The 24334-nt window shown below is 46.1% G+C and overlaps 1 protein-coding gene across 3 annotated transcripts in view; it reads left to right on the top strand.

The window, feature by feature from the left end:
• The window catches only part of LOC144491778 (protein kinase C delta type-like), a 173172-nt gene that overhangs the window by 133849 nt on the left and 14989 nt on the right, over positions 1-24334 (top strand). For all 3 annotated transcript variants that reach the window (XM_078210038.1, XM_078210039.1, XM_078210040.1), the window contains exons 15-16: positions 34-172; positions 1171-1359. In XM_078210038.1, the coding sequence (XP_078066164.1) occupies positions 34-172; positions 1171-1359 (328 nt within the window). The remainder of the gene's footprint in view (positions 1-33; positions 173-1170; positions 1360-24334) is intronic.

The following is a 24334-nucleotide window of genomic DNA, read 5'->3' as shown; positions in this document are numbered from 1 at the left end:
TAGTAACTGGGTGGCACTGGTCTTTTGATGCAGGGATCTCAAGCTGGACAATGTGATGTTAGACAAGGATGGACATATCAAAATAGCTGACTTTGGAATGTGCAAGGAGAATGTATTTGGGGAAAACAGAGCTACCACTTTCTGCGGAACCCCGGATTACATCGCACCTGAGGTCAGTGTCTCGTTATGTCAGTATGAGGCCAGCAGCTCCCTTCTCATTCCAGAGCTTCCCTCACAGCACAGTGGAAGCATTGTTGCTCTTGGGACCTATACTATTATTTGTGACAGTTATTCCGTCTATCGCACTCTCTGGTACAATTGCTTTGGCTCTCGCACTGAGTTCTTCATATATGATCTTGTAATTAGGCTTGTGTGCCTTTTCTCTCTCCCTTTCTCTGTTCCCCTCCCCCATCTCTCTCCCTTGCCACGCCCTCCCACTCCCGGCTCTGCCGCCCTCTCCCCACTCCCCGCCCGCCCTCCGCCCCCAAACCCCACCCCCACCCTCCACCCCCCACCCCCACTCCCCACCCTCCGGCCCCACTCCCCGCCCCCACTCCCCACCTTCCGCCCCCACTCCCCGCCCGCACTCTGCCCCCAAGCCCCGCCCCCACCCCCCTCCCGCCCCCACCCGCCCTCCGCCCCCACCCGCCCTCCGCCCCCACCCCCCTCCCGCCCTCCGCTCCCACCCGCCCTCCACCCCCACTCCCTGCCTCCACTCCGCCCCCACTCCCCACCCTCCGCCCCCACTCCCTGCCCGCACTCTGCCCCCAAACCCCGCCCCCTCCCGCCCACCGCCCCCAGCCCCCGCCCGCCCTCCGCCCCCACTCCCCACCCTCCGCCCCCACTCCCCGCCTCCGCCCGCACTCTGTCCCCAAACCCCCCGCCCTCCACCCCCACCCTCTGCCCCCACCCGCCCTTCGCCGCCCTCTGCCCCTGCCCACCCTCCACCCCCCGCCCGCCCTCCACCCCCCCGCCCGCTCCCCGCCCGCCCTCCGCTCCCCGCCCGCCCTCCGCTCCCCGCCCGCCCTCCGCTCCCCGCCCGCCCTCCGCTCCCCGCCCGCCCTCCGCTCCCCGCCCGCCCTCCGCTCCCCGCCCGCCCTCCGCTCCCCGCCCGCCCCCCGCCCGCCCCCCGTCCGCCCTCCATTTTGATTATGTTCCTTTTCCTGACAGATTTTACTGGGTCAGAAGTACACGTTCTCAGTTGATTGGTGGTCATTTGGGGTGCTGTTATACGAGATGCTGATTGGTCAGTCTCCATTCCATGGTGATGATGAGGATGAGCTATTTGAGTCAATCCGAGTGGACACCCCACACTATCCACGCTGGATCACCAAAGAATCCAAGGACATCCTGGAAAAAGTATGTGTCTAGAACATTCTATTAATTCTGCTTGAATGACTGATGCCTCGATAGTAGTTTGAGCAAGTCATCTGATCGGCCGTGAATCAGCCAGAGACTGTATGAGGGCAGGATTGGAGTCACCGAGTACACTGAATCCATAAGACCATAAGACATAGGAGCAGAATTAGGCCAGTCGGCCCATCGAGTCTGCTCCGCTATTCAATCATGGCTAATATTTTTCTCATCCCCATTCGCCTGCCTTTTCCTCATAACCCTTGATCCCCTTATTACACAAGAACCTATCTATCTCTGTCTTAAAGACACTCAATGACCTGGCCTCCACAGCCTTCTGTGGCAAAGAGTTCCACAGATTCATCACTCTCTGGCTGAAGAATATCCTCCTCATCTCTGTTTTCATCTCTGTTTCTGGGGCGGCACAGTGGTTAGTACTGCTGCTTCACAGCGCCAGGGACCCGGGTTCGATTCCTGCTTGGGTCAGTGTCTGTGTGGAGTTTGCACGTTCTCCCCATGTCTGCGTGGGTTTCCTCCGGGTGCTCCGGTTTCCTCCCTCAGTCTAAAAGACGTGCTAGTGAGGTGCATTGACCCAAACAGGCGCTGGACTGTGGCGACTAGGGGAATTTCACAGTAACTTCATTGCAGTGTTAATGTAAGCCTTACTTGTGACTAATAAATAAACTTTACTTTTATTTTAACTTTTAAAGGATCGTCCCTTTAGCCTGAGGTTGTGCCCTCTGGTTCTAGTTTTTCCTACGAATGGAAACATCCTCTCCACGTCCACTCTTTCCAGGCATCGCAGTATCCTGTAAGTTTCAATAAGATCCCCCCTCATCCTTCTAAATTCCAATGAGTACAGACCCAGAGTCCTCAACCATTCCTCATATGACAAGCTCTTCATTCCAGGGATCATTCTTGTGAATCTCCTCTGGACCCTTTCCAAGGCCAGCACATCCTCCGTTAGATACGGGGCCCAAAACTGTTCACAATACTCCAAATGGGGTCTGACCAGAGCCTTATACAGCCTCAGAAGTACATCCTTGTTCTTGTATTCTGGCCCTCTCAACATGAATGCTAACATTGCATTTGCTTTCCTAACTGCCGACTGAACCTGCACGTTAACCTTAAGAGAATCTTGAACAATGACTCCCAAGTCCCTTTGTGTTTCTGATTTCCTCAGCATTTTCCCATTTAGAAAATAGTCTATACCTCCATTCCTCCTTCCAAAGTGCATAATCTCACACTTTTACACATGGTATTCCATCTGCCACTTCTTTGCCCACTCTCCTAATCTGTCCAGGTCCTTCTGCAGCCTCCCTGCTTCCTCAGTACTACCTGTCCCTCTACATATCTTTGTATCATCTGCAAACTTAATAACAGTGCCTTCAGTTCCTTCCTCCAAATCGTTCATGTATATTGTGAAAAGTTGTGGTCCCAGCACTGACCCCAAGGCACACCACTAGTCACTGGCTGCCATCTTGAAAAAGACCCCTTTGTCCCCACGCTCTGCCTTCTGCCAGTCAACCAATCCTCTATCCATGCCAGGATCTTGCCTTTAACACCACGGGCGCTTAACTTATTTAACAGTCTCCTATACGGCACCTTGTCAAAGGCCTTCTGGAAATCTAAATAAATCATGTCCACTGGTTCTCCTTTATCTATCTTTCTTGTTACCTCCTCAAAGAACTCTAACAGAGTTGTCAGACATGACCTCCCCTTGACAAAGCCGTGCTGACTCAGTCCTACTTTATCATGCACTTCCAAGTACTCTGCGATCTCATCTTTAATAATGGACTCTAAAATCTTGCCAATGACCGAAGTCAGGCTAACCGGCCTATAATTTCCCGTCTGCTTCCTCCCTCCCTCCCTTCTTAAACAGTGGTGTTACATTAGCTACTTTCCAGTCCTCTGGTACCCTTCCTGCCTCCAGTGATTCCTGAAAGATCACCACCAATGTCTCCACAATTTCCTCAGCTATCTCTTTTAGAACCCTGGAGTGTAGTCCATCCAGTCCAGGTGATTTATCCACCTTCAGACCTTTGTTTCCCCAGAACCTTCTCCTTAGTGATGGCCACTACACTCACCTGTGGCCCCTGACTCTCCTGGAGCTCTGGCATCCCACTGGTACCTTCCACCGTGAAGACTGATGCAAAGTAACTATTCAGTTCCTCTGCCATTTCTTTGTTTCCTATTATTACTTCTCCAGCCTCAGTTTCCAGTGGTCCAATGGCTATTTTTGCCTCTCTCTTACCTTTTATATATTGAAAAAACTCTTCCCGTCTTCTTTTGTATTACTAGCTAGCTTATACTCATATTTCATCTTCTCCTCCCTTATTACTGTTTTAGTTGTCCTCTGCTCACTTTTAAAGGCTTCCCAATCCTCTGGCTTCCCACTAATCCTTGGCACTTTGTATGCTTTATCTTTTGCTTTTATGCTGTTCTTGACTTCCCTCATCAGCCATGGATGCCTCGTCCTCCCCTTAGCATGTTCCCTCCTCCTTGGGATGAATTTCTGTTGTGCCTCCCGAATAACTCTCAAAAACTCCTGCCATTACTGTTCCACTGTCTTCCCTGCTCGGCTCCCTTTCCAATCAACTCTGGCCAGCTCCTCCCTCATGTCTTTGTAGTTACCTTTATTTCATTATAATACCATTACATCTGATTCCAGCTTCTCCCTCTCAACCTGCAGGGTAAATTCCGTCATATTGTGGTCACTGCTCCCTAAGGGTTGCTTCACCTTAAGTTCCCTAATCAAGTCTGTCTCATTACACATCACCAAATCCAGAATTGCCTGTTCCCTTGTAGGCTCTGAAGTCGGAAAATATACCTCTATAGGCTGGTATGAGTCAAAATACAGTCATGCTTTATTCTCATAAGCTTATGGGAGAACCTGACCCCTTGAAAGCGGAAGCCAAAGTTCTCTCTGAACACAAGAAGCGTGGATATTTATACATCAGGGTTCCCAATACAAGTCATGAAGCAAAGTCCAGTTAACGGTCCTTGATCATAAATTATAGTTCCTTTAACAGCTTCTGATAGTCTCTGGATCATGGTTAGAGACCATCTGGTATCCTTGGGTCATAAAGCACAATTCTCCTGATAGTCAAAGCCAAGGTGACACCCCTGGTCCCCTGCTCTTCCCGCAGCTTTTCCTTTGAGGTGACTGAGTACGAGTGCAGTTGTCCCAGTGGGAGTCCTCCTTCAAACGGCCATTCTCGCACTCTACCATTTGCTTCCTTTGTTTAAATCATACACAAGCCTACGAGAAAGAATGACTTACCCCCGAACATCTATATTTAACTGTCTGTTTTATCAGAATGATATAAACAAGCGAGGGAACCATGGACAAATGGCTTATACTAAAAGTAAAAGATGAAACCAAGAACAAATGGCTTATACTACTAAAAGTAAAAGATGAAAGACATGAACAAATGGCTTATATTACTACCAGGAGCAATATAAACAAAAGGGAGGCTAGCCATAAGTAAACAATATGTTTATGATACGTTCCAGATACAAAGTTCAACCTTTTAGGCACAAAATACATTGAGTAGAAAAAAACATTAACCCTTTCCCTTCTTCAATCCCCCCTTTTGGTCAGAGGCCAAGTGCAAACATGGCCCCATGACCAACTCAGAGCCAAATGTTACCAACATATATGGGCCTACCTCCTTCATCAGGAAGTCTACCCCTTCTGCCTGTACACTTGCACTCGGCATAATTCGGGCTGTTACCATTTTACAACAAGCGTTCAATAATGCCATACAAATACAACATGCGATAACAATGACAATTAATACAATTAACTCGTGCATCAGGTATGATCCCCACGACCTGAACCATTGCCCCAGCGATCCCGAGGGTTATAATTATGATATTGGCTCCCTTCACCTTGTATTGTCATAGCCACTCGTTTGATATGATCTGCCAAACGAGTTATATTTTCCGAAACATCTGGGATATACGTGCAGCATTCGGATTCAATTATAGCGCACGTTCCTCCCTGGAAAGCCAACACATAATCAAGTGTCAATCGGTTCTATAAAGCAACAGTCCGGATAGCTACAACCTCGGCTGATACTTCAGAGAAGGCTGTGCTCACCTCCTTGAACCCGTCTCTAGTTTCATTTGCAATTCTCTCCAAGGTCGAGGCCATATGTATAAGTTGCTGAGCTGCTTTTGCTGTCCCATAAAGTGGGAAAGCTATCATAAAGAACCGTTCTGTCTCACTAATGGTGAATATAGGGTACCACATATGCTAAATAACACGATCCTACCCAATCCCAAGGAAGCCATGGGTCGGCATTGTTTCCACAGATACAACAGGTACCGTTATATGCAGTCATGCTGCTCATATAAGTAGAGGAGAGGCTGACCAGGACATCAGCAGTGGGGCAATGGACTGTAATCTGTTGCACCAAAGCCCAGGCGCCACTGGTGACATTAACCTGCTGGGTACAGTAGCTACGGCCAATAAGTATGGTTCCATTTCTTACCAAAGCAGATAGATCCCCCCTTGTTGGTTTTTCACAACATGCCTGATGGGGTTTTTTAAATGTCACTTTCCTTGTCCCATCTTGGGTTCCATTCTGATTCGAAATCCCCTCTACTATTCCCGGAGTTGACAAAGGGATAGGGAATAAAGGACTTTCCCCCCCTTTCCTTCGTGCATGGGAATATGTGAGCAGACCCAGCACTTGCTCAAAATTGTGACTGCAATACACACAAGTGAGACAGAAACATGAAAGTGTTCATGTGATAGGGCCTGATTTTAGAGGATTGGTACAACGATTGCTTGGATCGACCAAATCTCGTGTTGATGTACACATTCTCCGGAGCCCTCTGCTGTTGCCGGGTACAGATCCATCCCGGTCCCTAAACACCAAAAATTCCAGTTACACCACATTACATGCATGGGAGACCCCAATCACCTTGCCCCTCCAACAGAGTTAGCAACATGGCATGGTTAAGGAATCCCAAGCAGCGGTCCCTACGGGTAACCTCCCAGGGACTTATTCCATGTGTCGGAAGGTTACAATAGACAGAGCCATCGTTACAGAGAAGCTTGCGAGGCTCTATCCTCAAGTCTACACAATTCCATCTATACTTCCCCTCCGTAACTAGCAGGGCAAGGGTCGTGAGAAGCAGCAAGAAAATCATCCTATCACTTAACTAATAACCCGCGCGACCGTTATACAATGGTCCAAAGGCTATACCGCCCGCGCGTCACTGCCCGCAAATCCGTTCAGCTTGCTTGGAGGTCAACCGTCTCGCATATCTGTGAATTAAGCACACTACACAATTTTAACTTTATAGGGGCCCTCCCATTTAGGGACGAACCCAGGTTTGTCAAGTAGTGCTTTTACTTGGACGCAACTTCCCGCCCGTCAGGGAGCATTTCAAGCTCTCTCTCTCTCTCTCTCTGTGTCTCTTTGTTCCGAATTGTCTTTTACCAATTTGCGCATCCCTTTTAGTTGGGTGCTTTGTTCCAACACACATTTCCTGAATTCATCTTTTAGTGAACCTACATCATCACCCATTCTGTCATTAATTCATAAGGGGTTAATCCGGTTGTCCGGTTTGTGGTAATTCTTAATCTTATCAGTATAGTGGGCAATATCTCTGTCCACAATTTCCCGATATCTGTATGGCTTTAGCTAGTACATTATACAGTTAACTACACACCCCCCTTCCATAGAAAGCTTAGTGTGAATTAAATAACACTTTACACTGGTTTTTTGGCTGCAGTTGGACATCCATTCATTTGTATATAATCTCATCAAAAAACATCGCATTCCCCATTAAAATCACATACCATACAGCTCCAATCTTTATATAATGTACCCCGACATTATCTCTAATTTAGTTATTTGTATGGCGAGGAAAACAGGAAGCTCCTACAGAATGATGTTTTATCAACACACAACATATAATATATAACTATATTATACAAAATTGGTAAAGGCTTCTCAGGATTTGATTTTATTTCCGGGTCTATATAGCAGTGCTATACTGTATAATAAAAATAATCAAGCAGCAGTTGTATCATACTTTACACACCATAACTGTGATATCCAAACCCCTTTAATCCAATCCGTTTCCAATTTAAACCAAGCTCCAGATCAAACCCCCCCCCCCCCCCCCCCGCACTCGAGGAAAACAACAGGCGCCAAATCAAAACCAAAGTAGGTACAATACACACTAGTTAACTAATCAAAAATATTTTGGTTTGATTTTAACTGGCTAGATTTTAAGCTTGACAGTGCTCAATATTTGGCAAACTTTGAACAATAGATAGCACATAAAATTCCAATGGCAGTACATAATTTTAACCAGTTACAGAATATTAAACTATCAGACATCTGTAAGGACAATTTGCATTGGCAACTAAGATTCAATTGATTAATCTCCTGCTGGAACTTGAAATAAGCAGAATTACAATTCATTTCACTTAACTTAAAATATTTTAAACTGACTCATAGACAGTACATTTACCTCATTCTTTTGTTCTTGCTTATCTACTTTTCCATAAAATTACTTAATTTCTTCTCCCAATTTCTCAACTAACTCTCTCATAATCTTCACTTTAAGACAAAGGAGCGAGCACATGGTTCCCTCCAAGGTTTAAATCCTTTCTTAACAAAATTCAAACACAGGTTTAATCAAAATTCAAATTGGCTATTTCCAACTTCAAATTATGTACTTTGATTTTGAAATTTCAATTTACCTTCTAATTTTATTTAAACTCTGTATCAAACCCACTGTTGTAAAATCACATCAAAACAAACAACTCTGTTAAACACACACAGACACACATGGAAGCTTCCAACACTCATTCAAACTTAACATCTTAAACTGAGATGTAAGTAAAACATTTAAAAGAATACAGAACTTGGATTAAGACGTCACTTTTATTCTTCTTTCTTCCAAACTGTAATTAAAACTCAAAACAGAAGTAAATGCAAGAAATCTTATCACTTTAATCTTTAACAGTCTTAACACCTCTCCAGCACTCCTGAGGCTAAACTAAGGTAATTTATTACCCGCAATAAACACTCCACAAGAACAAAGGTTTCAACAATTCCTGCTCTCAATTTAATACAACAACCACCTACATTCGACTAGAAACCAGATCTCACAAACACACTGAAATACAAAAACTAAGATCTCTCCTATCCACCTCCAGGTATGCCATTAGCCCATTCTACCAACTCATCATAGTTCGGGGTACTGAGAATTCCCATTTTAAGGATTTTTTGGTGAACACTAAAGAATTCATCCTTAAAAGCCTGGATGAACGCTCGATCCCGTTGATCTGGGTTTCCTTGTCCAGAGCACTCCTGATGTACCTGGAACAACCATCCCCCACATTCAGAAGCTCCTTTTAGCTGTTTCGTTGTGGTCATTCTGCTCCAGTTAGTGGGAGCATTCCCTAATACTCTCAGAATTTCTACTTTAAACTGGGCAAAGGGTGTCTGTTGGGCATCTATCTCTGATGTTAGGGCGACTACATGTGTCCACCGCCCCCCACTATAACCCTGTGCTGGAGGAGTGGCGAGTCCACCTGCTCCCTGTCTCCACTTATCCGCTGGACAGGCTGCCCTGACCAGCTGGTGTACGTCTCTCAGGTGTAATTGGTGTCCTACCCAGATTGTGTCTAATTCTTCCCAGAATTTAGTGTTTGCGCTTCTAGGTTGTAATTTACCCAGGGAAGCCATTATCTGCTGCCTCTCGCCCAGGGTGAATGGTTCATAATTTACTTTTGGCTGTGTATCTGTTCCCCCTTGGGTTACTGGCACTAAGTTGTGTTCTGGGGCGTCCCATTCCTCTGGAAGAGCGTTTAGTCCCTGTTGTGTGGACTCATAAGGAGGTTGAGGAATGGTGTTTCCCCTCTCCATTGCTTTTCTTCTAATACTTGGTTTTGTTTCTCCAGTTCCCTTACTTGGCATTCTAACTCCCTAATCCTTTCTTTATCCTCACTCCACTTTTGAGTAGAGGCAACTACTTGCTCAATTAGTCCAGCGAACTGATGTATTAACAATACTCCTATTTCCTTTGTCATGTTTCTCTTCTCTTTATCCAACCACTTATGCTGTTGGCCCAGAGGGTAGGATAAGTTCCACCCCCCTTTTCTCATCTGTTTAATGAATTTGTTCCTCTCAGTCATACACTCATTTATCAGGGATTCCGGAAGTCCCCACTGTCCTTGTGCTTGTGATCCCACCATAATACAGATAAGTTTTATACTCACCACTTGGAGCCTTCTAATCTCCCTTCTCACTCTCCCACTCCTAGGTCGCTCTTATCAGAGTCCGGTGTTACCTGTCAGGGTTGATCAAATCCCTCCGTACCACCGCTTACACTATTAAGCTTACTTCTACTCCGGTGATCACTCAGACAGTTTCTCTCTCACACAAACAGTTTCTTTCTCACTCACGTCTGAACATCACATCTCAGGCAACTTTTCTCCAGTCTTTACACTCACTTGAGAATCCATAACAGACAAATGCCTCCTTGTCCGTATGTGTTCAGCTCAGATGTCTTTCACTCTCACACACTCACCACATATGCTCAGCCCACTGTAGTTTGACTCACCCTACTAGGTTCAGAACTCTATTCCAGTACACAGGTTGTGGCCATTCAACCTGAGCCCGCAAAGAGTCCCACAAACAGATCCGGGGTTTTTCGTGGGTTTCGGCACCAAAATGAAGTCGGAAAATATACCTCTATAGGCTGGTATGAGTCAAAATACAGTCATGCTTTATTCTCATAAGCTTATGGGAGAACCTGACCCCTTGAAAGCGGAAGCCAAAGTTCTCTCTGAACACAAGAAGCGTGGATATTTATACATCAGGGTTCCCAATACAAGTCATGAAGCAAAGTCCAGTTAACGGTCCTTGATCATAAATTATAGTTCCTTTAACAGCTTCTGATAGTCTCTGGATCATGGTTAGAGACCATCTGGTATCCTTGGGTCATAAAGCACAATTCTCCTGATAGTCAAAGCCAAGGTGACACCTCTGGTCCCCTGCTCTTCCCGCAGCTTTTCCTTTGAGGTGATTGAGTACGAGTGCAGTTGTCCCAGTGGGAGTCCTCCTTCAAACGGCCATTCTCGCACTCCACCATTTGCTTCCTTTGTTTAAATCATACACAAGCCTACGAGAAAGAATGACTTACCCCCTAACATCTATATTTAACTGTCTGTTTTATCAGAATGATATAAACAAGCGAGGGAACCATGGACAAATGGCTTATACTAAAAGTAAAAGATGAAACCAAGAACAAATGGCTTATATTACTACCAGGAGCAATATAAACAAAAGGGAGGCTAGCCATAAGTAAACGATATGTTTATGATACGTTCCAGATACAAAGTTCAACCTTTTAGGCACAAAATACATTGAGTACAAAAAAAACATTAACCCTTTCCCTTCTTCAGCTCTGTCACAAGTTACTCCAAAAACCATCTCTTCGATGTTCCACAAATTCCTTTTCTTGGGATCCACTACCTACCTCATTTTCCCAGTCCACCTGCATATTGAAGTCCCCCGTGATTATTGTAATATTGCCATTTCTATTTGCCTTTCCTATCTCCTGATTTATTTTCTGCCCCACATCCTGACTGACTACTGCGAGGGGGCCTGTACATAACTCCCATCGGGGGTCTTTTTACTTTTACGATTCCTCAACTCTATCCATAGAGATTCTATGCCTTCTGATCCTATATCACTTCTTGCTATCGATTTAACTCCAAACAAAGAACAAAGAAAATTACAGCACAGGAACAGGCCCTTCGGCCCTCCAAGCCTGCACTGACCATGCTGCCCAACTGAGACAGGTAAAATTAATGATCTCCTTGTGAGGGATCCTCTTGGAATGAGTGATCACAATATGGTTGAATTTCGAATACGGATGGAGGGTGAGAAAGTAGGGTCCCAAACCAGTGTCCTCTGCTTGAACAATAGGATGAGGGCGGAGTTGGCTAATGTAGACTGGGAGCGCAGATTAATTGGTGGGACAGTTGAGGAACAGTGGAGGATCTTTAAGGAGATTTTTCTCAGTACTCAGCAAAAATATATTCCTGTGAAAAAGAAGGAATGTAAGAAAAGGGTAACCAGACATGGATAACTAAGGAAATAAAGGAGAGTATCAAATTAAAAACCAATGCATATAGAGTGGCCAAAATTAGTGGGGAACTAGAAGATTGGGAAGGCTTTAAAAAACAACAAAGAACTACTAAGAAAGCAATAAAGAAAGGAAAGATAGATTATGAAAGTAAACTAGCACAAAATATAAAAGCTGATAGTAAACGTTTTTACAAATATATAAAACGGAAAAGAGTGGCTAAAGTAAATGTTGGTCCCTTAGAAGATGAGAAGGAGGGTTTAATAATAGGAAACGAGGAAATGGCCGAGGGCTGAAACAAGTTTTTTGTGTCGGTCTTCACAGTGGAGGACACAAATAGCATACCAATAATTGACGGTCATGGGACTGTAGGGGGTGAGGACCTTAAAACAATCACTATTACTAAAGAGGTAGTGCTGGGTAGGCTAATGGGACTAAAAGTAGACAAGTCCCCTGGTCCGGATGGAATGCATCCCAGGGTACTAAAAGAAACGGCAGAAGTAATAGCAAATGTATTAGTTGTAATTTATCAAAATTCACTGGACTCTGGGGAGGTGCCAGCTGATTGGAAAACAGCTAATGTGACACCACTGTTTAAAAAAGGAGGTAGATAAAAGGCAGGTAACTACAGGCCGGTTAGCTTAACATCCGTAGTTGGGAAAATGCTGGAATCTATCATTAAGGAAGAAATAGCAGGACACCTGGAAAAGAATGGTTCAATCAAGTAGACGCAGCATGGATTCATGAAGGGAAAGTCATGTTTGACTAATTTACTGGAATTGTTTGAGGAAAAAATGAGTGCAGTTGACAGAGGGGAACCGGTGGATGTGGTGTGTTTAGATTTCCAGAAGGCATTCGATAAGGTGCCTCACAAAAGGTTGCTGCATAAGATAAAGATACACGGAGTTGAGGGTAAAGTGTTAGCGTGGATTGAGGATTGGCTATCTAACAGAAAGCAGAGAGTCGGAATAAATGGGTGCTTTTCCGGTTGGCAATCGGTGACTAGTGGCGTGCCGCAGGGATCGGTGCTGGGGCCTCAACTATTTACCATATACATAGACGATCTGGAGGAGGGGACCGAGTGTAGGGTAATAAAGTTTGCGGATGACACAAAGATGAGTGGGAAAGCAAATTGCGTGGAGGACAAAGAGAGTCTGCAGAGAGATTTGGATAGGCTAAGTGAGTGGGCAAGGATCTAGCAGATGGAGTATAATGTTGGTAAGTGTGAGGTTATCTACTTTGGAAGGAATAATAATAAAATGGATTATTATTTAAACGGTGAAAAATTACAACATGCCACTGTGCAGAGGGACCTGGGGGTCCTTGTGCATGAATCACAAAAGCTTAGTTTGCAGGTGCAGCAGGTAATCAAGAAGACAAATGGAATGTTGGCCTTTATCGCGAGAGGGATGGAGTGTAAAAGCAGGGAGGTCATGCTGCAACTGTACAGGGTACTGGTGAGGCCGCACCTTGAGTAGAAACATAGAAAAACTACAGCACAAAACAGGCCCTTCGGCCGCACAAGTTGTGCCGAACATATCCCTACCTTCTAGGCCTACCTATAACCCTCCATCCTATTAAGTCCCATGTACTCATCCAGGAGTCTCTTAAAAGACCCTATTGAGTTTGCCTCCACCACCACTGCCGGCAGCCGATTCCACTCGCCCACCACCCTCTGTGTGAAAAACTTCCCCCTAACATTTCCCCTGTACTGTGTACAATTTTGGTCCCCTTATTTAAGAAAGGATAAATTAGCTTTGGAGGGGTAACAGAGAAGGTTCACCAGGTTGATTCCGGAGATGAGGGGGTTAGCTTGTGAGGAGAGATTGAGTAGACTGGGCCTGTACTCATTGGAGTTTAGAAGGTTGAGGGGAGATCTTATAGTGACATATAAGTTAATGAAGGGGCTAGACAGGGTAGAAGCAGCGAAGTTATTTCCAAATTTGTAAAATGCATACTGGAAGGTTCTTTGGAACAGTATGTAGATAGCCCAACTAGAGAGGAGGCTATACTGGACCTAGTTCTGGGAAATGAGCCCGGTCAGGTCGTCAAAGTTTCGGTAGGGGAACATGTGGCAAATAGTGACCATAACTCTGTTAACTTTAGGTAATGGACAAGGATGAGTGCTGTCCTACGGGCAGGGTGCTAAATTGGGGGAAGGCGAACTATAGACGGATTAGGCAGGAATTGGTGGACGTTGTTTGGGAGAGGCTGTTCGGGGGTAAGTCCGCGTCTGGCATGTGGGAGTCTTTTAAGGAACAATTGATAAGGCTGCAGGATAGGCATGTGCCTGTAAAAAGGAAAGGTAGGATTCGAGAGCCGTGGATAACCAGGCAACTGAAAACAGATGGAGCTCTGGAGGAATACAGAGAGAGTAGGAAAGAACTCAAACGGGGAGTTAGAAGGGCAAAAAGAGGTCACGAGATGTTCTTGGCAGGCAGCATTAAGGAGAATCCTAAGGCATTCTATATAGGAATGTCAGAAGTTACAGAGGGACATAGATAGGATGCAAGACTGGCAGACAAGTGTCAGATGGACTTCAACCCAGATAAATGCGTCGTGGTCCATTTTGGTAGGTCAGATGGGATGAAGGAGTACAATATAAAGGGAAAGACTCTTAGTACTGTAGAGGATCAGAAGGACCTTGGGGTCTGGGTCTATAGGACTCTAAAATCGGCCCCGCAGGTGGAGGCGGTGGTTTGGCGTATGGTGTGCTGGCCTTTATCAATCGAGGGATTGAGTTTAGGAGTCAGGAGTTAATGATGCAGCTATATAAGACCCTCGTCAGACCCCACTTGGAGTACTGTGTTCAGTTCTGGTCGCCTCATTACAGGAAGGATGTGGAAAAAATTGAAAGGGTGCAGAGGAAATTTACAAGGATGTTGCCTGGATTGAGTGGCATGCCTTATGAGGATAGGCTGAGGGAGCTCGGTCTTTTCTTCTTGGAGAGACGAAGGATGAGAGGAGACCTAATAGAGGTGTATAAGATGTTGAGAGGCATAGATCGGGTGGGCTCTCAGAGGCTTTTTCCCAGGGTGGAAATGTCTGCTACGAGAGGACACAGGTTTAAGGTGCTGGGGGTAGGTACAGGGGAGATGTTAGGGGTAAGTTTTTCACACATAGGGTGGTGGGCGAAATGGGATGAAGGAGTACAATATAAAGGGAAAGACTCTTAGTACGGTAGAGGATCAGAAGGACCTTGGGGTCTGGGTCTATAGGACTCTAAAGTTGTGCCGTCAGTGGTGGTGGAGGCGAACTCAATAGGGTCTTTTAAGAGACGCCTGGATGAGTACATGGAGCTTAATAGGATGGAGGGTTATAGGTAGGTCTAGAAGGTAGGGATGTGTTCGGCACAACTTGTGGGCCGAAGGGCCTGTTTGTGCTGTTGTTTTTCGATGTTCTATTCATATGTTAGGAACAAAAGAGTTGTCAGGGAGAAAATCGGACCTCTCTGGGACAAAGGAGGGGAATTATGCTTAGAACCCAAGGGAATAGGGGAGATCCTAAATGAATACTTTGCATCGGTATTCACGAAGGAGAGGGACGTGTTAACTGGGAGTGTCTCGGAGGGAGGTGTTGACCCGTTAGAGAAAATCTCCATTACAAGGGAGGAAGTGTTAGGTTTTTTAGGGAACATTAAAACTGACAAAGCCCCAGGGCCTGATGGCATCTATCCTAGACTGCTCAGGGAGATGAGAGATGAAATTGCTGGGCCTCTGACGGAAATCTTTGTCGCTTCTTTGGACACAGGTGAGGTCCCTGAGGATTGGAGGATAGCGAATGTGGTCCCGTTGTTTAAGAAGGGTAGCAGGGATAACCCGAGAAATTATAGGTTGGTGAGCTTGACGTCCGTGGTAGGGAGGTTGTTGGAGAGGATTCTTAGAGACAGGATGTATGTGCATTTAGAACTGAATAATCTCATTCGTGACAGACAGCATGGTTTTGTAAGAGGGAGGTCGTGCCTTACAAATTTGGTGGAGTTTTTTGAGGAAGTGACAAAAACGGTTGACGAAGGAAGGGCCGTGGATGTTGTCGATATGGATTTCAGTAAGGCATTTGACAAAGTCCCACATGGCAGGTTGGTTAAGAAGCTAAAGGCTCATGGGATACAAGGAGAAGTGGCTAGATGGGTGGAGAACTGGCCTTAGGAGACAGAGGGTAGCGGTCGAAGGCTCTTTTTCCGGCTGGACGTCTGTGACCAGTGGTGTTCCGCAGGGCTCTGTACTGGAACCTCTGCTATTTGTGATACATATAAATGATTTGGAAGAGAGTGTAACTGGTGTTATCAGCAAGTTTGCGGATGACACGAAGATGTCTGGACTTGCGGATAGCGATGAGCATTGTCGGGCAATACAGCAGGATATAGATAGGCTGGAAAATTGGGAAGAGAGGTGGCAGATGGAATTTAATCCGGATAAATGCGAAGTGATACATTTTGGAAGAAATAATGTAGGGAGGAGTTATACAATAAATGGCAGAGCCATCAAGAGTATAGAAACACAGAGGGACCTAGGTGTGCAAGTCCACAAATCCTTGAAGGTGGCAACACAGGTGGAGAAGGTGGTGAAGAAGGCATATAAAGAACAAAGAACAGTAGAGCACAGGAAACAGGCCCTTCGGCCCTCCAAGCCTGTGCCGCTCCTTGGTCCAACTAGACCAATCGTTTGTATCCCTCCATTCCCAGGCTGCTCATGTGATTATCCAGGTAAGTCTTAAACGATGTCAGCGTGCCTGCCTCCACCACCCTACTTGGCAGCGCATTCCAGGCCCCCACTACCCTCTGTGTAAAAAACATCCCTCTAATATCTGAGTTATACTTCGCCCCTCTCACCTTGAGCCCGTGACCCCTCGTGAACGTCACTTCTGATCTGGGAAAAAGCTTCCCACCGTTCACCCTATCTATCCCCTTCATAATCTTGTATACCTCTATTAGATCTCCCCTCATTCTCCGTCTTTCCAGGGAGAACAACCCCAGTTTTCCCAATCTCTCCTCATAGCTAAGACCCTCCATACCAGGCAACATCCTGGTAAACCTTCTCTGTACTCTCTCTAATGCCTCCACGTCCTTCTGCTAGTGCGGCGACCAGAACTGGACGCAGTACTCCAAATGTGGCCTAACCAGCGTTCTATACAGCTGCATCATCAGACTCCAGCTTTTATACTCTATACCCTGTCCTATAAAGGCAAGCATACCATATGCCTTCTTCACCACCTTCTCCACCTGTGTTGCCACCTTCAAGGATTTGTGGACTTGTACACCTAGGTCCCTCTGTGTTGCTATACTCCTGATGACTCTGCCATTTATTGTATAACTCCTCCCTACATTATTTTTTCCAAAATGCATCACTTCGCATTTATCCGGATTAAACTCCATCTGCCACCTCTCCGCCCAATTATCCAGCCTACCTATATCCTGCTGTATTGCCTGACAATGCTCTTCGCTATCCGCAAGTCCAGCCATCTTCGTGTCATCCGCAAACTTGCTGATTACACCAGTTACACCTTCTTCCAAATCATTTATATACATCACAAATAGCAGAGGCCCCAGTACAGAGCCCTGCAGAACACCACTGGTCACAGACCTCCAGCCGGAAAAAGACCCTTCGACCACTACCCTCTGTCTCCTATGGCCAAACCAGTTCTCCTTGTATCCCATGAGCCTTAACCTTCTTAACCAACCTGCCATGTGGGACTTTGTCAAATGCCTTACTGAAATCCATATAGACAACATCCACGGCCCTTCCTTCATCAACCGTTTTTGTCACTTCCTCAAAAAACTCCACCAAATTTGTAAGGCACGACCTCCCTCTTACAAAACCATGCTGTCTGTCACTAATGAGATTGTTCCTTTCTCAATGCACATACATCCTGTCTCTAAGAATCCTCTCCAACAACTTCCCTACCACGGACGTCAAGTTCACTGGCCTATAATTTCCTGGGTTATCCCTGCTACCCTTCTTAAACAACAGGACCACATTCGCTGTCCTCCAATCCTCAGGGACCTCACCCGTGTCCAAAGAAGCGATATATGATATGCTTGCCTTTATAGGACGGGGTATAGAGTATAAAAGCTGGAGTCTGATGATGCAGCTGTATAGAACGCTGGCTAGGCCACATTTGGAGTACTGCGTCCAGTTCTGGTCCCCGCACTACCAGAAGGACGTGGAGGCGTTAGAGAGAGTGCAGAGAAGGTTTACCAGGATGTTGCCTGGTATGGAGGGTAAACTGGGGTTGTTCTCCCTGGAAAGACGGAGAATGAGGGGAGATCTAATAGAGGTGTACAAGATTATGAAGGGGATAGATAGGGTGAACGGTAGGAAGCTTTTTCCCAGATCAGAAGTGACGATCACGAGGGGTCACAGGCTCAAGGTGAGAGAGGTGAAGTATAACTCAGATATTAGAGGGATGTTTTTTACACAGAGGGTGGTGGGGGCCTGGAATGCGCTGCCAAGTAGGGGTGGTGGAGGCAGACATGCTGACATCGTTTAAGACTTACCTGGATAGTCACATGAGCAGCCTGGGAATGGAGGGATACAAACGATTGGTCTAGTTGGACCGAGGAGCGGCACAGGCTTGGAGGGCCGAAGGGCCTGTTTCCTGTGCTGTACTATTGTTTGTTTGTTCAATGGAAACAAGAACTAGGGGGCATAGCCTCAAAATACGGGGGAGTCAATTTAGAACAGAGTTGAGGAGGAACTTCTTCTCCCAGAGGGTAGTGAAGCTTTTGAATTCTCTGCCCAATGAAGCAGTAGAGGCGACCTCGTTAAATGTGTTTAAGTCACAGATAGATAGATTTCTAACCATTAAGGGAATAAAGGTTATGGGGAGCGGGCGGGTAAGTGGAACTGAACCCACTATCAGATCAGCCATGATCTTATTGAATAGCGGAGCAGGCTTGAAGGGCTAGATGGCCTACTCCTGCTCCTATTTCTTATGTTCTTATGTTAAACGCCAGCTGCCATCTCTCCACCCAAGTCTCCAACTGATCTATATCCTGCTGTATCCTCTGATGGTCCTCATCACTATCCGCAAATCCACCAACCTTTGTGTCGTCCGCAAAGTTACTAATCAAACCAGTTACATTTTCCTTCAAATCATTTATATATATTACAAACAGCAAAGGTCCCAGCACTGATCCCTGAGGAACGCCACTTGTCACAGCCCTCCATTCAGAAACACACCTTTCCACTGCTACCCTCTGTCTTCTTTGACGGAGCCAGTTTTGTATCCACCTTGCCAGCTCACCTCTGATCCCATGCGACTTCACCTTCTGCACCAGTCTGCCATGAGGGACCTTTCTTACTGAAGTCCACGTAGACAACATCCACTGCCCTACCCTCAATCATGTTCGTCACTTCCTCGAAAAACTCAATCAAGTTAGTGAGACATAACCTCCCCTTCACAAAATCATGTTGCCTCTTGCTAATACGTTCACTTATTTCCAAGTGGGAATAAATCCTGTCTCGAAGAATCCTCTCCAATAATTTCCCTACCACTGGCGTAAGGCTCACTGGCCTGTAATTACCTGGATTATTCTACCCTTCTGAAACATAGGAACAACATTGGCTATTCGCCAATCCTCTGGGACCTTCCCTGTAAGAAGTCTCACAACACCAGGTTAAAGTCCAACAGGTTTATTTGGTAGCAAATACCATAAGCTTTCGGAGCACTGCTCCTTCGTCAGATGGAGTGGAAATGTGCTCTCAAACAGTGCAAACAGACAAAGTCAAGTTGCAGAATACTGATTAGAATGCGAATCCTGCAGCCAGCCAGGTCTTAAAGGTACAGACAATGTGGGTGGAGGGAACATTAAACACAGGTTAAAGAAATGTATATTGTCTCCAGACAGAACAGCTCGTGAGATTCTACAAGCCCAGGAGGCAAGCTGTGGGGGTTACTGATAATGTGCCATAAATCCAACATCCCGGTTTAGGCGTCCTCATGTGTGCGGAACTTGGCTATCAGTTTCTGCTCAGCGACTCTGCGCTGTCGTGTGTCGTGAAGGCCACCTTGGAGAACGCTTACCTGAAGATCCGAGGCTGAATGCCCGTGACTGCTGGCTGTAGGATTCGCATTCTAATCAGTATTCTGCAACTTGACTTTGTCTGTTTGCACTGTTTGAGAGCACATTTCCACTCCATCTGACGAAGGAGCAGTGCTCCGAAAGCTTATGGTATTTGCTACCAAATAAACCTGTTGGACTTTAACCTGGTGTTGTGAGACTTCTTACCGTGTTCACCCCAGTCCAACGCCACCACCTCCACATCACCTTCCCTGTAGCCAGTGAGGATACAAGATTTCTTTCAAGGCTCCAGCAATTTCCTCCCTTCCCTCTCTCAGTATTTTCGGGTATATCCCATCAGGCCTGGGGACTTGTCTACCTTAATGTTTCTCAAGAACTCCAATCCCTCCTCCTTTTTGATCTCAACATGACTCAAACTATCTACACACCCTTTCCCAGATTCATCATCCATCAAGTCCTTCTCTTTGGTGAATACTGACGCAAAGTACTCATTTAATACCTCGCCCATTTCCTCTGGCTCCATGCATAGATTCCCTCCCCTGCCCTTGAGTGGGCCATCCTTCTCCTTGGCTACCCTTCTCCCTGGCTACCCTTTTGCTCTTTATATACATATGTATAAAAAGCCTTGGGATTTTCCTTAATCCTGCTGGCCAATGATTTTTCGTGACCCTTTTTAGTCCTCCTTACTCCTTGCTTAAGTTTCTTTCTACTTTCCTTGTATTCCACACTTCCTTCGTGTGTTCCCAGCCTCCGAGCCTTGACAAATGCTTCCTTTTTCTCTTTGACTAGGCTCACAATATCTCTCGTTATCCAAGGTTCCCAAAACTTGCCATACTCATCCTTCATCCTTACAGGAATGTGCTGGTCCTGAATCCCTATCAACTTACACTTGAAAGCCTCCCACATGCCAGATGTTGATTTGCCCTCAAACATCTGCCCCCAATCTACATTCTTCAGTTCCTGCCTAATATTGTTGTAATTAGCCTTCCCCCAATTTAGCACCTTAACTTGAGGATTACACTTATCGTTATCCATCAGTACATTAAAGCTTACTGAATTGTGGTCACTGTTCCTGAACTGCTCCCCTATTGAAACGTCAACCACCTGGCCGGGCTCATTCCCCAATACCAGGTCCAGTATGACCCCTTCCCTAGTTGGACTATCTACATACTGTTTCAAGGAGCCCTCCTGGAAGCTCCTTACAAATTCTATCCCATCCATGCCCCAAGCACTAAGTGGGTCCCAGTCGATATAGGGGAAGTTAAAATCTCCCACCACAACTTGGATCATTATATTAATGATTTGGATGAGAATATAGGGGGCACGGTTAGTAAGTTTGCAGATGACACCAAGATTGGTGGCATGGTGGACAGTAAGGAAGGTTATCTCCAATTGCAGCGGGATCTTGATCAATTGGGCCAGTGGTCTGACGAATGGCAGATGGAGTTTAATTTAGACTAATGCGAGGTAATGCATTTTGGTGGATTGAACCAGGGCAAGACTTACTCAGTTAATGGTAGGGCGTTGGGGAGAGTTACAGAACAAAGAGATCTAGGGTACATGTTCATAGCTGCTTGAAAGTGGAGTCACAGGTGGACAGAGTGGTGAAGAAGGCATTCGGCATAGAAACATAGAAAAACTACAGCACAAACAGGCCCTTCGGCCCCACACGTTGTGCCGAACATATCCCTACCTTCTAGGCTTACCTATAACCCTCCATCCTATTAAGTCCCATGTACTCATCCAGGAGTCTCTTAAAAGTCCCTATTGAGTTTGCCTCCACCACCACTGACGGCAGCCGATTCCACTCGCCCACCACCCTCTATGTGAAAAACTTCCCCCTAACATTTCCCCTGTACCTACCCCGCAGCAGCTTAAACCTGTGTCCTCTCGTAGCAGCCATTTCCAACCTGGGAAAAAGCCTCTGAGAGTCCACCCGATCTATGCCTCCCAACATCTTATATACCTCTAGAACATAGAACAGTACAGCACAGAACAGGCCCTTCGGCCCACGATGTTGTGCCGAGCTTTATCTGAAACCAAGATCAAGCTATCCCACTCCCTATCATCCTGGTGTGCTCCATGTGCCTATCCAATAACCGCTTAAATGTTCCTAAAGTGTCTGACTCCACTATCACTGCAGGCAGTCCATTCCACACCCCAACCACTCTCTGCGTAAAGAACCTACCTCTGATATCCTTCCTATATCTCCCACCATGAACTCTATAGTTATGCCCCCTTGTAATAGCTCCATTCACCCGAGGAAATAGTCTTTGAACGTTCACTCTATCTATCCCCTTCATCATTTTATAAACCTCTATTAAGTCTCCCCTCAGCCTCCTCCGCTGAGACATAGATAGGGACATCCCAGAGAGAACAGCCCCAGCTCCCTCAACCTTTCCTCATAAGACCTACCCTCCAAACCAGGCAGCATCCTGGTGAATCTCCTCTGCGCTCTTTCCAGCGCTTCCACATCCTTCTTATAGTGAGGTGACCAGAACTGCACACAATATTCCAAATGTGGTCTCACCAAGGTCCTGTACAGTTGCAGCATAACCCCATGGCTCTTAAACTCCAACCCCCTGTTAATAAAAGCCAACACACCATAGGCCTTCTTCACAGCTCTATCCACTTGAGTGGCAACCTTTAGAGATCTGTGGATATGGACCCCAAGATCTCTCTGTTCCTCCACAGTCTTCAGAACCCTACCTTTGACCCTGTAATCCACATTTAAATTAGTCCTACCAAAATGAATCACCTCACATTTATCAGGGTTAAACTCCATTTGCCATTTTTCAGCCCAACTTTGCATCCTATCTATGTCTCTTTGCAGCCTACAACAGCCCTCCACCTCATTCACTGCTCCACCAATCTTGGTGTCATCAGCAAATTTACTGATCCACCCTTCAGCCCCCTCCTCTAAGTCATTAATAAAAATCACAAAGAGCAGAGGACCAAGCACTGATCCCTGTGGCACTCTGCTAGCAACCTGCCTCCAGTCCGAAAATTTTCCATCCACCACCACCCACTGCCTTCGATCAGATAGCCAATTACCTATCCAATCGGCCAACCTTCCCTCTATCCCACACCTCCTTACTTTCATCATAAGCCGACCATGGGGGACCTTATCAAACGCCTTACTAAAATCCATGTATATGACATCAACTGCCCTACCTTCATCAACACACTTAGTTACCTCCTCAAAAAATTCAATCAAATTTGTGAGGCACGACTTGACCTTCACGAATCCGTGCTGACTATCCCGGATTAATCCGCATCTTTCTAAATGGTCGTAAATCCCATCCCTAAGGACCTTTTCCATCACCTCTATTAGGTCTCCTCTCATCCTACGTCTCTCCAAGGAGAAAAGACCGAGCTCCCTCAGCCTATCCTCATAAGGCATGCCACTCAATCCAGGCAACATCCTTGTAAATCTCCTTTGCACCCTTTCAATCTTTTCCACATCCTTCCTGTAATGAGGCGACCAGAACTGAGCACAGTACTCCAAGTGGGGTCTGACAAGGGTCTTATATAGCTGCGTCATTATCCCTGGACTCCTAAACTCAATCCCTCGATTGATAAAGGCCAGCACACCATACGCCTTCTCAACCACCTCCTCCACCTGCGGGGCCGATTTTAAAGTCCTATGGACCCGGACCCCAAGGTCCTTCTGATCCTCTACAGTACTAAGAGTCTTTCCCTTTATATTGTACTCCCTCATCCCATTTGACCTGCCAAAATGGACCACAATGCATTTATCTGGGTTGAAGTCCATCTGCCACTTGTCCGCCCAGTCTTGCATCCTATCTATGTCCCTCTATAACTTCTGACATCCCTCCAGACTATCCACATGCTTGGTTGCATCGGTCAGAACATTGAATACAGGAGTTGGGACGTCTTGTTGAAGTTGTACAAGACATTGGTAAGGCCACACTTGGAATACTGTGTGCAATTCTGGTCACCCTATCATAGAAAGGATATTATTAAACTAGAAAGAGTGCAGAAAAGATTTAATAGGATGCTACCGGGACTTGATAGATCGAGTTATAAGAAGAGGCTGAATAGACTGGGACTTTTTTCTTTGGAGCGTAGAAGGCTGAGGGGTGACCTTATCGAGGTCTATAAAATATTGAGGGGTATAGACAAGGTAGATAGTCAATATCTTTTCCCAAAGGTAGGGGAGTCTAAAACTAGAGGGCATTGGTTTAAGGTGAGAGGGGAGCGATACCCAGGGCCTGATGGCATCTATCCTCGACTGCTCAGGGAGACGAGAGATGAAATTGCTGGGCCTCTGACGGAAATCTTTGTCGCTTCTTTGGACAGGGGTGAGGTCCCTGAGGATTGGAGGATAGCGAATGTGGTCCCGTTGTTTAAGAAGGGTAGCAGGGATAACCCAGGAAATTATAGGCCGGTGAGCTTGACGTCCGTGGTAGGGAAGTTGTTGGAGAGGATTCTTAGAGACAGGATGTATGTGCATTTAGAACGGAACAATCTCATTAGTGACAGACAGCATGGTTTTGTAAGAGGGAGGTCGTGCCTTACAAATTTGGTTGAGTTTTTTGAGGAAGTGACAAAAACGGTTGATGAAGGAAGGGCCGTGGATGTCGTCTATATGGATTTCAGTAAGGCATTTGACAAAGTCCCACATGGCAGGTTGGTTAAGAAGGTTAAGGCTCATGGGATACAAGGAGAAGTGGCTAGATGGGTGGAGAACTGGCTTGGCCATAGGAGACAGAGGGTAGTGGTTGAAGGGTCTTTTTCCGGCTGGAGGTCTGTGACCAGTGGTGTTCCGCAGGGCTCTGTACTGGGACCTCTGCTATTTGTGATATA

The sequence above is a fragment of the Mustelus asterias genome, chromosome 3, assembly GCF_964213995.1.
Source record: "Mustelus asterias chromosome 3, sMusAst1.hap1.1, whole genome shotgun sequence".
In the NCBI taxonomy this organism is placed as follows: Eukaryota; Metazoa; Chordata; class Chondrichthyes; order Carcharhiniformes; family Triakidae; genus Mustelus; species Mustelus asterias.
This window is presented reverse-complemented; position numbering and strand designations above follow the sequence as displayed.